This window comes from Anas platyrhynchos, chromosome 12 (genome assembly GCF_047663525.1).
Source record: "Anas platyrhynchos isolate ZD024472 breed Pekin duck chromosome 12, IASCAAS_PekinDuck_T2T, whole genome shotgun sequence".
NCBI classification, from domain to species: domain Eukaryota; kingdom Metazoa; phylum Chordata; class Aves; order Anseriformes; family Anatidae; genus Anas; species Anas platyrhynchos.
The window spans coordinates 1814692-1828258 of record NC_092598.1 but is presented as its reverse complement, the minus strand read 5'-3'; the positions used below and the strand labels follow the sequence as shown (position 1 = coordinate 1828258).

At 64.6% G+C, this 13567-nt stretch overlaps 3 protein-coding genes across 3 annotated transcripts; all 3 read right to left on the bottom strand.

The window, feature by feature from the left end:
• Window positions 1-10: 10 nt before the first annotated feature.
• MVD (mevalonate diphosphate decarboxylase) lies at window positions 11-3049 on the bottom strand. Its single transcript, XM_038185353.2, has 10 exons — window positions 2968-3049; window positions 2041-2111; window positions 1813-1927; window positions 1595-1735; window positions 1285-1484; window positions 1118-1192; window positions 796-1014; window positions 560-675; window positions 346-454; window positions 11-236 (listed from the first exon to the last, which is right to left on the bottom strand). Exons 1-10 carry the CDS (start codon window positions 3035-3037, stop codon window positions 156-158), a joined length of 1197 nt encoding a protein of 398 aa, XP_038041281.2. The 5' UTR covers window positions 3038-3049; the 3' UTR covers window positions 11-155.
• Window positions 3050-4939: 1890 nt separating this feature from the next.
• SNAI3 (snail family transcriptional repressor 3) lies at window positions 4940-7179 on the bottom strand. The gene is made up of 3 exons (XM_038185354.2): window positions 6411-7179; window positions 5595-5981; window positions 4940-5395 (listed from the first exon to the last, which is right to left on the bottom strand). Exons 1-3 carry the CDS (start codon window positions 6733-6735, stop codon window positions 5214-5216), a joined length of 894 nt encoding a protein of 297 aa, XP_038041282.1. The 5' UTR covers window positions 6736-7179; the 3' UTR covers window positions 4940-5213.
• Window positions 7180-7427: 248 nt separating this feature from the next.
• RNF166 (ring finger protein 166) lies at window positions 7428-13538 on the bottom strand. The gene is made up of 6 exons (XM_072044047.1): window positions 13306-13538; window positions 12227-12383; window positions 11427-11539; window positions 11093-11207; window positions 10637-10744; window positions 7428-9959 (listed from the first exon to the last, which is right to left on the bottom strand). Exons 1-6 carry the CDS (start codon window positions 13521-13523, stop codon window positions 9894-9896), a joined length of 777 nt encoding a protein of 258 aa, XP_071900148.1. The 5' UTR covers window positions 13524-13538; the 3' UTR covers window positions 7428-9893.
• Window positions 13539-13567: the final 29 nt, after the last annotated feature.

Genomic DNA, 13567 nt, shown 5'->3' with positions numbered 1-13567 from the left:
CGGACACGGCTGCAGCCGACAACGCTCTATTTGGTTAAAAAGGGGCAAAATCAGGTCCCGGAGGGGGCTGTGCGCCCCCACCCCACTGCAGGAGTCCCCATTGGGGTGCCCCCCACCCATGGGTGTCACCGGTGTCCCCCCCCCCTCTCCGGTGCTCATGCCGTGCGTCGGGGCAGCCCGTCCGCGCCCAGGAGGTGCCGCTCGGGGTCCCGCAGGAGCTGGGGGCCGGGGCCAGGCTGTGGGGACAACGGGGGGACATCAGGGGACGAGGAGGGCACCGGGGGGGGGGTCCCCATAATGGGGTTGGGGTCCTGGCCCCCCCACTTCACCCCATCCTGCCCCTACCTGGGTGTGCAGGACGTAGCGCACGGCTCCCGGCACCGGCTCCGCCACCACGGTGGCCACCAGCTCCTCCGGCAGCGCCACCGGGGCCACCGGGAGCCCCCGCAGGAACCTGCAGCACGGCCGGGGGTCAGCACCAGGGCTGGGGGGGGGGGCGCTTAATGTCACCCCCCAGCCCAGTCCCGATCCCGGAAAGTAAAGGGGGGGTCACCCTTACTGGTCCCCGTTGGAGGCGGGCGGGAAGCTGCGCCTCAGCACGGCCACGAATTCGGGCACCGTGTCCTCCAGCGCGAAGATGACGGCGTTGGGGCCGGCGTCGAAGGTGTAGGCGACCTGCCAGGGGGACGGGGACACCGTCGGTGGCCGGGATGGGACCCTCGGGGTCGGTAGGGACAGGGTCAGAGCCACCGTGCCGTGCCGTGCCCCCCCTGGGGTGCGCCCCCGCCCCGGTACCTTGGTGCGGCCGTGGTGGGCGTTGTAGCGGTGCGCCAGGGCGATGATGGCGCGCGAGATGTCGTTGAGGTAGAAGATGGGGGGGAAGGTGTCGAGGCAGGTGGCGTGGAACTGGTTGCTGTCCTGCATGGTGAGCTCCCCAAAACCCTCAAAATCCCGCTCCTGGATGTGCCGAGCCATGCGGGACAGCCGCTCCGGCACCACCGCCTCCGCGCGGTACTGCGGGGGGGGGACACGGGGACAGCGCGGTCACCTCGGGGACACGCAGACCTCACGGCACCCGAAACCCCAAAACCTTGCAGCGAGCTCCACCATCCCCTACCTTCAGCAAGGGGCTGGTGTCCACGCTGCTCTGCATCCCCGCCGTGCTGCCCACCGCCTTCTTCTCCCCGCTGACCTGCGCCGGGACGGGGACCTTGAACCACGGGCGCACCACGGTGGGGGCACCCCCCCGCCAGCCCTCTACGGTCCCCAAAATATCCCCCTCACCACCAAAATGAGGACGCGCAGCTCCGGCCAGTGCGTCTCGGGGGCCAGCTGCTGCGCCACGCTGTCCCTGCCGTCCGGCCGCTCGCCGCGGTGCCACTGCACGAAGCCCCCCAGCATGGAGCGGCACGCGCTGCCCGAACCGCGCCGCGCCACCTCCGACAGCTCGCCCTCCACGCCGTACAGCCGAGCCAGCGCCGAAACTGCGTGGGACAAGGATGGGACACCCAGGGGGGGGTCAGCGGGGACGCCGCGCCATCCCCCGGCACGGTAAAAGGGGGACGAGGTGGCGGCGTTGTCCCCGCTCACCCACCCAAGCAAGCGTAGCCGGCGGCCGAGGACGCCAGCCCGGCGGCGGTGGGGAAATTGTTCTCGGAGGCGACGTGGACTTTGTAGGAGAGGTTGAGGGGGGACGGCTCATCGTCACCGCGGCGTTTGCGAGCCAGGCGCCGGACTGCAAAAGGATGGGGTCAGGAGGATGAGGGGGAGCACGGGGACGTCTCTCCGTGCCCCCCTCCCCAAATAACTCACCCTCCCGCAGGCAGGCTTGCAGCCGGGGCTGCGCCGCGTCCACCTCCTCGCCGTTCAGCCACAGGCGGTCCTCGGTGAAATCCCGGCTGGCGGCGGCCGTGGTGGTGGTCCTCAGCTGTACGGGATGGGGCTGAGCCGGGGGGAGCCGACCCAGCCCCGCTGCTGGGGGTTTGGGGTCAGCAGCCCCCCCCCCAGGTGCTGGGGGTGGGGACACGGCCCCGCACCAACCTGGTCCTGGTGCAGCGTGACGCTGAGCGAGGAGTTGATGGGCAGGATCAGCTCCATGTCGCGCTTGCCCCCTGTAAGAGAGGTGGAGGTGGCATGGTGGGGAACGGCACGGCTTGGCACAGCGCGGCACGGCGTGGCACAGCTTGGCACGGCATGGTACGGCTTGGTATGGCACAGCTTGGTATGGCATGGCATGGCATTGCACTGCATGGCACTGTTCAGCATGGCATGGCATGGCATGGCACAGCTTGGCACAGCATGGCACAGCTTGGCACGGTTCAGCTTGGCATTGCACAGCGTGGCACTGCTCGGCACGGCACGGCACAGCTCGGCACGGCACGGTATGGCTTGGCATGCCACGGCACCACTCAGCCCTGCTTGGCACGGCATGGCACCACTTGGCACAGCATGGCACAGCTCAGCACGGCTTGGCATGGCTCGGCACGGCTCAGCACAGCATGGCACAGCTTGGCACAGCGCGCTATATTGCCTGATATAGCACGGCACGGCTTGGCACAGCTCGGCACGACTTGGCACGGCTTGGCATGGCTTGGCACAGCGTGCTATACAGCCTGATATAGCACGGCACGGCTCGGCACGGCTTGGCACGCCTTGGCACGGCTTGGCACGGCTCGGCACAGCATGGCACAGCTCGGCACAGCGTGCTATACTGCCTGATATAGCACGGCACAGCTTGGCACGGCTCGGCACAGCTCGGCATGGCTTGGCACGGCTTGGCACGCCTTGGCACAGCTTGGCACAGCTTGGCACAGCTTGGCACAGCATGCTATACAGCCTGATATAGCACAGCAATGCATGGCACGGCTTGGCACAGCGTGCTATACAGCCTGATATAGCACGGCACGGCTTGGCACGGCACAACACGGCTCGGCCCGGCTCGGCACGGCCCCCCCGCCCCGCACTCACAGTACTTGATGACGGCGATGTTGACGGGCGCCGTGCAGGTGACCACCGCCATGCCCCGCTCCTCCGCCATGCCTCCGAGCCCGGCACGGCACCGCCCCGCCCACCGCCGCTCGCGCGTGGCAGCCCCGCTCGCCATTGGCTGAGGTCGAAGCGGCCGGGCCCCGCCGGCCAATAGCAGCGATCGGACCACGGAGAAGCCCCGCCTCCTCGCCGCCAGGCCACGCCCCCTGACGGAGTGAAGCCGCGGGGAGAGGGCGGCGCCATCTTAGGGGAGGGAGGGCGGCGCGCATGCGGGGTGGGGCTGTGTGTGCGGCCTGTGGCACCAGTGCGACCAGTGAGCGTTTCCCAGTGCTCCCAGTGCCCCCAGTGACACTGTCCCAGCGCTCCCAGTGTGCCATACACCAGTGCCACCAGTGCTCTATCCCAATACCCCGTTGCCACCAGTGCCCTGACCCCAGTGCCACCAGTGTTTCCAGTTTGCTGCACTCCCAGTACTCCCAGTTCAACCAGTCCCCAGTGCTCCCAGTGTGCTCTGTGCTCCCTGTGCTCCTACACCCCGCTTCTTCAGTGTTACCCCAGGTGCTCCCAGTATCCCCATTGCCCAGTACCTCCATACACCACCACTCCCAGTGGTCCCAGTGCTCCCAGTGCCCCCAGTGCTCCTACTTACCCCAGCACCACCCCAGTACTCCCAGTAAACCCAATACACCAGTGCTCCCAGAGCTTTCAGGGCCCGCAGTGCTCCCAGTATCCCAGTGCTCCCAGTTCCTACAGCACCCCCACAGTCCCCAGTACTCCCAGTACCCCAGTGCCTCAACATGCCAGTACTCCTCCAGCACTCCCAGTGCTCCCAGTGCCGCACCCCATGGGGCCAGCAAGCAGCAGGGGCCCCAGTATCCCCCAGCGGGGCCCCACGGGTGTCCCCCCACCCTCTGTAGGGTATTTTTGTCCCCGGGGCCTCAGTGGAAAACATCCCGCACGTCCCCGTGCCCGGAGGTGACAGCAGGCCCGGGCCTGGCACGTGGGTGACACCGTGGGGACAGCTCTGGTGGGGTCCCCCCCCCAAAAAAAAATAAAAACCACAACCCACTGGGGACAGAGGGGGCAGTATCCCCCCTCCCCATAGCGGGGGGCATTTGGGGAACCCCTTTGCTGCCACAGCGGGGGCTCCCCGCTGGCACCCATGGGTGCTGGCAGGCGCGGCGGGGGCCACCCCGGGGTGCAAGCAGCCCCCCCCCGGGATGTCTAAGCATTTTCCATGGGCACGGGGAAGGCACGCGGCTATTTTGGGGTGTGGGATTCTTTCCCCTGCCGCCGGGACAGGTGGGGGCCCGATTTAGCAAGGCTGGGCCACAAATAGCACAGGGGGGGATGCGCGGCTCCCTCCCGCTGGCACCCCCCCAAAAATGCCCCCACCTCCTCCCCTCCCCTGCCCCAAGCCACCAGGGGGACGGGGCTGTCCCCACCACTATGGGGTGGGGGGGTCCCACAGAGCCCAGTTAGCTCCCTGCTGGGGATGCTTGGGGACAATTTTGGGGTCCCTGGGGGGTGCACAAGCCAGCAGTGTGTCCTGCCCCCCCTCCCCAAAATACTGTATGAGCATCCAGGCCAGAAGTCCCCTCCTGCACAGGGGGTTGGGGGTGACACCCCCCAGGGGCACCCCGGAGCACATGGAGCCCCCATGTTTGGGTTAAATCCACAAGCAGAAAAATACAACCTCCCTGCTCCCATTTTTAGGGCTTTCATCCAAAAACTGTCCAAGGGGTGCTGCTGGGCTTGGCCCCCACCCTTCCACAGCACAGACCCCACCCCAAAAAGCCACCGAGTCCCTGACTTTGGGGCACGAGGCCAGGCAGGGACACATTTATGGGGACACCGTGGTCCCCATAATTTTGGGGTCCCTGGGGGGTGCTGTGGTGCTGGTGGGACACGATGCCAGCCGGGCAGCGATCAGGGACAGCCTCGAAACTCACACCCGCAGCACCCAGCTCCGCTTTTAATGACTGCAGACGAAACCCCAAAACCCTCCCTGGTGCCCACAGCATGGGGGGGGGGGGGCACAACCAAGAGATTCCTCCAGCCCTGGGGGCCGCGGTGGAGCCGTTGGGGAGCTGAAGGCGGCTTTGGTGACCCGTAGGAGACATCCGTGGTGCTCTCCAGTCCTTCCTTGGGGCATTGTGTTGGTGTGGCGTGGTGTGGCACGGCACGGCACAGTGCCCACGGCCCTCTCCGGGGTTAGGGGGGGCTCAGGATGCCCCCCAGCACCCCCCGTCCTGGTGCCGTGCCAGCAGTGCCATGCGGGAGAAGGTCCTGGCGCAGGCACGGCACCGGTACCGCTTGGTGTCCGAATGGGTCCCCAGGTGGGCACGGAGGTTGGAGCGGTCGGCGAAGGCACGGCCGCAGTGGGGACAGGCGTAGGGCTTCTCCCCTGGGGGGGGGGGAAGGACACGTGTTTAGGGACCCCCATCCCACCCCAAATCCCCCTGCGCAGCCCCAGGGTGCTGCATGGGGACGCTGGGTGGGTGCCCGCAACTGGAGAGCTTTGTGCGCAAGGGGAAACTGAGGCAGGGGGCTGGAAAAAGGGGGGGTGGATGAAGCAGTGAGCACCGGGGGGGGGTCATCCTTACCTGTGTGGGTGCGGAGGTGGCCCTGAAGCAGCCAGGGCCGGGAGAAGGCTTTGCCACAGAGGTTGCAGACGCAGGGCAGGGTGTGGGTGCGGATGTGCAGCTTCAGGGCCCCCAGGCTGCCGTACGCCCTGGCGCAGCGCCCGCAGCTGAACCAGCGCCTTGGGGGGGCCGGGAAGGGGCAGCAGGGCTTGGGGACCCCCAGCTCGGCTGCCCCCCCCAGCCGGTTGAGGGTCTGGTTGTCCTTCAAGGGGGTGCCCGGGCTGCGGGTGCCTGCGGGGTCCGGGGGGCTCTTGGTGGAGGGGGGCGGCGGGAGGGAGAGGCGGGCGAGGAGGGGGTCGTGGTCCGGCAGGGGGGGTGTGGAGCAGGAGGAGCACGAGCCATCAGGTTCTGGGGGGGGAAAGCGAGGGGTAAATGGGGGAGGGGGGGCTGTCCCGGTCACCAGATCCCCCCCCAGGGTTGCCTTTGGCTTGGGGCTTGTCCTCACCAAGTTGTCCCCCCCTAGTTGTTACCCCCCACCCCCATGTACTGCAAAACTGGGCAGAAATGGTCCTTCCCCCCAAAAAAAAAAAAACAAAAAGGGAAAGGGGATGCCACAGCCCCCCCCCCCCAGCACATCTGGGGCTGGAGGCACCAAAAATCTGCGCATCCCCTGGGGCACCGTGGCACCTTGCAACCACCTCCAGTCCCCCCCAAATTAGCACGGGGACCCCCATGCGGGTGGGATGTGATGGCGGGGAGGGTCCCACACCCCCAGCCCTGGGAATTCCCCCCCCCCAAGGCACCAATTCGGATCTGGGGTCCCCGGGGCAGCCTCACCACGGGCGTGGAGCTGGCCGTAGTTGGGGCCGCGGGTGCTGGGGGGCTTCTTCTTCACCAGGAAGGAACGGGGCATGGCCGGGTCAGCAGGCGAGCTCGGTGTCCCCGTCGTGTCCCCCGCCGTGTCCCCGCGGGTGCCAGCAGGTGCCACGAGGCCCCCGGGGCTCATTAGCATGGGCAGCCCCCCGGGGAGCCCCGGCGCCAACCGCTGCCCGAGGGCTGGCCTTGGCCACCAGCACGATGACCGTGGTGGGGACAGCCCCGTCCCCCACCCTGGCACGGCCACCCTACACATCCCTGGATGGGATCCCACCGCCCACAGCATCCCCCTGGGTGTTGCCCTTGGGTTAGGGCACAGCTTTGGTTTGTGGGCACCCACAAACACCTCTCCGAGGACCAGTTCACCCCAGTTTAACCCCCAGCACCCCCAGGAAACCCAGTGCGTGGCTCAAACCCCAAACCCACCCCCATCAGGGAGCAGTCCCCGGGTCCAGCTCCCTCCTTGGCCACCCCAATGACCCTCGGGGCTCACCTGGGGGGGGTCTCCCCTGCATCCAGGAGTTGCAGCAACACCTCTGCCCCGAGCAGGGCATGGGGTGAGCCCTTGTAGGGCTGCACGCAGCCGGTGCCCGGGTTGGAAGAAGCAACTGGGCAGAGGCACCGGGCCGTGCTGCAGCCCTGGGGAACCCCGGCTGGCTGGCGGGGGCGCAGAGCCAGGACCCCCCCCCGGGACACCCAGAGCAGGGACACCCGCGGCACTGCCCTGGCCTGCGCCCAGCGGGGCTTTGGGGACGGTGCCAGCAATGGGGACGTCACCTCCTGCCTGCTCCAGGACCCGCTGCCAGCACCGAGCACGGTAGGGACATGTAATGGCATCGCCAAGCCCCGTAATTAACAGCAACACTTAATGAGGCAGGGGATGGGGCCATAAAAACGGAGGGAGCAGCCCCCAGAAGGGACCTCGGTGGCGCGCACCCCCAGCCCCGTCCCAGCGGCCCCACGCACCCAGAGCACCCGTGGATGAAACTGCCTTTATTGAGAAAAATGGCTTGCTACAAATACATCGTCAATTATTTTTCTTCTTCAAAAAAAAAAAACAAAACGGTGTGTCCCAGTAAAAGTCCTAATCCTGATGCAAAAAGTCGGGGGGAGCACTGTGAGCACGGCCGGACCCGACCCCATGCCAAGGGGGCGAGAGGCAGGAGCTGCCTGCACGGCCTTAAAGTGCTTTAGGAAAGCAGCCGCTGCTGCCCCTGCTCTGACATTTTTGGGGCAAAAAGGAAGAGGAGGAGGGAGATGGAGGCGGTCACGGTGCTGCCCCAGATCCTCCAGAGCGGCACGGGCCAGAGCCCTCTAACCTGAGAGTCCCAGCCAAAAAAAGGGGACGGGGAAATGCAGCTGGGTCCCTTCCAGATCCCCCTGCTCCGTCCCACTGGGAGCAGGGGAAGCCCCCAGGCTGGGCAGGTGCTGGGAAGGGAAGCCCCCGTTCCTCCCTGCCCTCTGCCAGGGGAACAGACGCTGTCCGTGCCTGCCCCAAAGGGACCCCACGGACCCCAAAACACTCGGTACTACTTGTAGGAAAAAGCCAGTATTGCTAGAGCAGAGCTGGAGGGAGCCAGGACTCGGATAAACCACAAAGGGATGCTTTGAGCAGGGATGGGGACAGCAGAACCCAGGGTACCCCAACGGCACGGGCACCCCACAGCCCCAGGGCACAGCAGCAGCAGCACCCTGACCTTTAGGACACGGGGGCACAGCCCCAAACGGGCACCTTGGGGTCCCTGAAGCATCCCTTCAGCGCACGGGGTGGGGGGCTGCTGCCCTCCTGAGCACTGCCCAGCCTTATGGGCAAGTCCCCGTGAGCCTCGGTCCCCTCGGTGCCACCCCAAAAGGGCAGCAGGGTGCCTGGGCACCGCACGGGGACTGCCACGTTTGGCACGGGGACACCACGGCGCATCCCTCAGAGCAGCCCTGCCTGCAAGGGTTTGTGCTGCTGCTGCAGGGGCTGGAAGCTGCTGGGTGAAATCCTTTCCTGCCACGCTCCATCTCTGTGGCCACGGCTTCCAGCAGCGCTGCAATTTTGGAGGAAAAAAAAATCCAACTCGGGCGATTCCCAGCAGTTTGTGTGAGCCCAGCGGGACGAACCCCTTGGTCCTGGCTCTCCAGCAGCGTTTCATGTTTAATTACAAGCGTCTGAGAGATCAGCGGGCACAGAGAGAGGAAGGAAATCCAGCCCCCAGCCTTGCGCCAGCACTCAGAGCCCGGAGCAGTGCCAGGAGCCAGCTCGGAGAAGCTGCTCCAACCGCCGAGCACGGCGAGATCCCGCAGAGCCCAGCCAGGAGGTAGCAGCTCGGGGACCACAGCCATGCAAGAAGCTCTCGGAGAACCCAAAAAGGAGAGCTGGTCCTCCACCAGGCAGCTCCCAGCACGCTGCTGCCCGCTCCTCTTCCCATCTAGGAGCCGTGGGGCTGAGCGACGAGGCGCTGACACCTCCAGCAGGGAAGCTGAGCGCAGAAGGGGACAGCCCGGAGGTGATGGAGGAGGAAATGTGCACGCTCGCCGTGGTCCAGCTCCTCCCTCCCACCCGGTTCCCAATCCACAGCGTGTTTGGTTTTCGTTTTTAGTCTTTTTTTTTTTTTTTTTCTTAAAAAATAGACTTTCTTAATAACGTTCCATAAAAATACTCTCGTCCCCGGCGACGGATATTGCAGCGTAAAGAGTAAAGAGCTCCTGCTCCCGCTCTACAAAACGTGGAAAAGGCAGCCTGCCAGTTCGTATAGAAAAACGCAAGGGCAAGAGGCGGTACAAAACCAGGAGGGTGGGAGTTTGGGGAGCTCCCCTGGGCGTCGGGACAGCCCCGATCCCGCTGCTCTCACGGGGCACACGAGGGCATGAGTCTTGCTCCGGGCTGCAGGAAAATGAGGCAGCTCCCTCCTGTCTGCGGCATGGGGGACGGGACAGACCGACGGCTCCAGAAATAGCCTTGCAGGGTTTATAAAAAAACCCAAACCGCTCCGTGCTGTCTTCTTCCTTTTCAGAAAGGGCCGTGGCCGGGCGTGGTTCAGAACCGGGGCATTTCTGCACGAAACGCCTCGTTTGGTGTCGTTTTTTTGTTTTTTTTTTTTTTTTACCTGCCTATCGAACTGCGACAAAGAGCATGAAGACGAACGGTGCCAAAAAGCATCTACTGATAAATAGCTCTGGGTACAGGTGCGTATGCTCCGGGCACGGACACGAGGAAGGATCCCAGCCCTTCGGCACGGCCGCCTCTCTGCTCCCGGCAGCGACGTCTCCGCTCGCCCCGCCGTGAGGCCGAGGGGTCTCCACCTTCTTCCCGGAGGTGGGATCAGCCCGGAGAGAAGAGGGAAGAGAGGTGGTGGGTCCCGGGGGGCCACGAGCCCCGTGCTGCCCCAGCGGGAAGGTCGAGTGTGCAAAAGGGGCGTGAGGAGGGGGCCGAAGCGAAGAGAAGCTCCGCGGCAGCCCTCAGTTCTCGGAGAGAGACAGAGCCAGAGCAGCCTGCAGTGCCGCCTCCTCGTCGATGTTGTAGTCCTGAAAAAAATAAGGGTTGGTGAGGAGCTGCAGGCTGGAGGACAGGGCTGCGAGGTCCCGGAACACCACGCTGTTTGGGGTACCCCGTATTTGTGCCCCAGTCCCTCTCCTGCCTGGGTGAAACCTCCTGACATCGCCCCTGCTCTCGGACAGGGATCAAAGGAGCCTGTCTGAGAAACCAGGGCCAAAGGCAGAGCTCTCCACAGAGCCACAGGCAGGTTACACGGCATTAATCACTTCCTGGGCTGTGGATACTTCTCTGTAAACAGTCAGAGGTTCCTTTTTCTGAAATCTTATCTACGAAATCCAGGAGGCTACGAAAACCACCCGCTGGGCCCCGCGAGGCTGCAGGGTCGCACCCCGACCACACACAGAGGGGCTGCACCCCCCAGAGGGCGACCCCTGCCCCCCTCTTCCTCGTGTCCCCCCACGTGAAGCCTCGAAGAAAAGGGCTTTTGTGTTACAGTTCCTTGGGGAAAGAGCTTACCAGAGCACATGGAAAAAAAAAAAACATCTTTAGAGAGAGCGAGAACATTTCTCTGCTCCTCCTGGGATGTTTTTTTTTTGGGTCTGTGTGTGCTAGCGAGCAGCTTGTGCACCCGGGAGCTCTCCCGGGCTTTAGGGGAGGTGTGTGGGACGCGGGGAAGGCGGCTGCTCCTCCTCGCAGCCATACTCACCACGAAGGTGTCGTAGGAGAACTTGTGCCTGTGGAGGAGGTGCTGGAGGAAATTGGCGCTCTTGTAGCTGGGGTCCCCCCAGGGCATGGCCGAGCACACCGGGCACACCTGCGGAGGGCAGGGACAGGAGAAGGGTGACCCGTGGGCACCGAGCCACCTCCAATTCCCCCCGGGGTGTTTCTCGGTGCGGGCACAACGCGTGCACAAAGCCTTGGGTGCGTGGCCAGGCTGCTTTTAGGTTAAATGCAGGAATAGGAGCACGACCCCGGAGCTGCGAGCTCCCCAGAGCTGGTTCACCCCATCAAAAAAAAAAAGATTTAAAGATTTCAAACCAACTCAGCCAGCTTGAAACCCGGCTGTGCCTTCCCTCCAGCAGCAGGAGGCAGGATCTGTCCCGGTGGATTTGGATTCCCAGGGGTTTCCCCCCCAACCCCTTTTTTCCCCAGCCCCGCTCACCACTTTGTTGGGGTCGTTGCGGTGGTTCTCCATGCAGTGCTTCACCAGCTCCTGCTGGTCCAGGTTGCGGGCCCCGCAGTACGGGCACACGAAGGTGGAGCGGTTGGGAATGTTGCTGGGGGGAGCGAGGACGAGCTCAGAGCCCTGCCAAGGGCCGGGATCGACCCCATCCAACCTCCCCCAGCCCCCCCCGATGCTGCTCCCCTCCTGCTGCGTCCCCCTTGCCCATGGGAGAAGCCAGACCAGTCCCACCCCAGCCCACGCTTGGGTTTTAGGGTTTCTAGAGAGGATGGGGGGGAATGCCCGTGCAGTTTGCGCCTCCCTACGATGGTACCTGGGGATGGGCTGGGACGTGGGGACAACGGGGACGAATTTGGGGCAGTTGGCCATCTGCTCCTGCACCTTGGCGCAGGACGAGACGTGAGAGCGCATTTTGGCCAGGGTCACCTGGAGAAATAGGAGAGAAGAAACGTTCTCAGGGGTTATAGGAACACCTCCCCCTGCCAGGCACAGCACCAGAGCCTCCGCTCCCCCAAACCAGAGCGTTTTGGCCACATTTTGGCCACATTTTGGCTGCATTTTGGCCAACCAACATCAGAGCAACTCTGTTCTGCAGAGGACGATCCCCACCAGCGTGGAAATGCTGCCCAGCCCCTCCTTGCTTGCAGGACAGGAAGATTTGGGGTCGCACACTCCCTGCACGAGTCCCCAGGGTTCATACACCAAAAAAAAAATGCGTTATTGCAGCGTTAGCTCTGTTCTTCCCAAAAGAGGAACTGCTGACAGGCGCCAACCCCAAACTGCTCCGGCACCACCCCAGGGAAAGGTTTCTGGGCCCCAGCCAGGCAGTTCCAGGAAAATCCCCCAAGCAGAGGAGGCAGAGAAGGGCAAAAACCCAGCCCGCGGAGCCACGCCGTGAATCACGGCCCTACAGCCGGCCCCAGCTGCTGGGATCCCAGTACCCCGAGCAAAACCCAAATCCTTATCCTCGGCCTCTCCTGCACTGCAGGGAAACCTCAGCGTGCAGGAAAACCCCACAAATCACAGCCCCGCTCACCTCGGGGGGCAGCAGCCCTCTCCCCGTGGTCTTGCAGGGCAATTTGGGGCCGTGCTGAGCCCCCCTGCCCGCGTTACCTTTTTGCTGCAGCCTCTGCAGGGAGCTTTGTAGGACGAGAGCTGCTTCTCCACCCCCGATGCCTTCTCCACCTTTTTGGGGTCGAACGGCGTGCGGCACAGCGGGCAGAGCGGGGACGGCACCTGGAGGCAGGGCTGCAGGCACTCCCCGCAGAACCTGGAGGGCATGGGGTGAGCAGGGAGTGAGACCCCAGAACTGGGGCAGGGCGGGTTTGGGGCTCCCAAGGATTCCTACACGCCTCGGGGAACCCCAAAACCCAGCGAGGAGTAGCTGCATGGGGAGGAACTGCCCAGGCTGGCAGATTGGGATCCCAGGAGCTCCAGAGGACACATTTAGGGCCACCCACAGTGTGTTTAGGGGGTTATTGCAGTGGGGGGTCCCTTTCTTGAGCTCCCTAACCCCAAAAGGACTGAGGAGGAGGATGGGTGACACCAGGATGTGGCATCAAGCAAAGCCATGTCCTCGATGTGTGGCCGGGGTGGCCCAGAAAGCAGCTGGAGGAGGGCACAGAGGTGGTGTCAGGGGTGTGCTGCGGTGATGGGTGCCCCCAGACCCCTGTTGGGTGACCCCATATCCCCGTTGGGTGCCCCCAGATCCCTGTCGCAGTGTCCCAAGCCCTCCTGCCCTACAGCAGCACAATGGGATGGGATGGGATGGGGATGGGGATATGGGATGGGGATATGGGATGGGGATGGGGATATGGGATGGGGATGGGGAAGGGGATGGGGATATGGGATGGGGATATGGGATGGGGATATGGGATGGGGATGGGATGGGGATATGGGATGGGGATAGGGATATGGGATGGGGAGGGGATAGGGATATGGGATGGGGATATGGGATATGGGATGGGGATATGGGATAGGGATATGGGATATGGGATGGGGATATGGGATGGGGATAGGGATATGGGATGGGGATATGGGATGGGGAGGGGATAGGGATATGGGATGGGGATGGGATGGGGATATGGGATGGGGATGGGTAGTCCCCCCATTACCCCCCGATTCCCCCGGTCCCCCCTAATCCCCCCGGTCCCCCCCAACCCCCCCCCCGACCCCCGTTCCCCCCTCCTCACGTGTGTCCGCATCCCGCGATGCCGACGGCTCGGTGGAAGACCTCGAGGCAGATGGGGCAGCTGAACTGAGCCTCCAGAGCCTCGGGACCACCGGGGAGCGGAGCCACCGGGGTTGGGGTCGGGCTTGGGGTCGGGGGCGGCGGAGCCCGGGGGGGGCCGGGAGGGGGGGTGGGGGCCGGGGGCCGCTGCGCCGCCGCCACCAGCAGGCTGCGGAACATGGCGGCCGCGTGACGTCACCGCATAGCAACGGGAAGGGGCCGGG

Coding starts and splice junctions, on each gene's coding strand:
- MVD (XM_038185353.2), bottom strand. CDS start 3,037: ATGGCGGAGGAGCGGGGCATGGCGGTGGTCACCTGCACGGCGCCCGTC. Junction 1,485..1,594: donor CGCCGGCTACGCTTGCTTGG/GTGGGTGAGCGG, acceptor TGTCCCACGCAG/TTTCGGCGCTGGCTCGGCTG. Junction 676..795: donor CCCACCACGGCCGCACCAAG/GTACCGGGGCGG, acceptor TCCCCCTGGCAG/GTCGCCTACACCTTCGACGC.
- SNAI3 (XM_038185354.2), bottom strand. CDS start 6,735: ATGCTGTGGGCGGTGGGATCCCATCCAGGGATGTGTAGGGTGGCCGTG. Junction 5,982..6,410: donor CGGCCAGCTCCACGCCCGTG/GTGAGGCTGCCC, acceptor TTCCCCCCCCAG/AACCTGATGGCTCGTGCTCC. Junction 5,396..5,594: donor CCACCTCCGCACCCACACAG/GTAAGGATGACC, acceptor CCCCCCCCCCAG/GGGAGAAGCCCTACGCCTGT.
- RNF166 (XM_072044047.1), bottom strand. CDS start 13,523: ATGTTCCGCAGCCTGCTGGTGGCGGCGGCGCAGCGGCCCCCGGCCCCC. Junction 12,384..13,305: donor ATCGCGGGATGCGGACACAC/GTGAGGAGGGGG, acceptor CATGCCCTCCAG/GTTCTGCGGGGAGTGCCTGC. Junction 10,745..11,092: donor GCAACGACCCCAACAAAGTG/GTGAGCGGGGCT, acceptor TGCCCTCCGCAG/GTGTGCCCGGTGTGCTCGGC.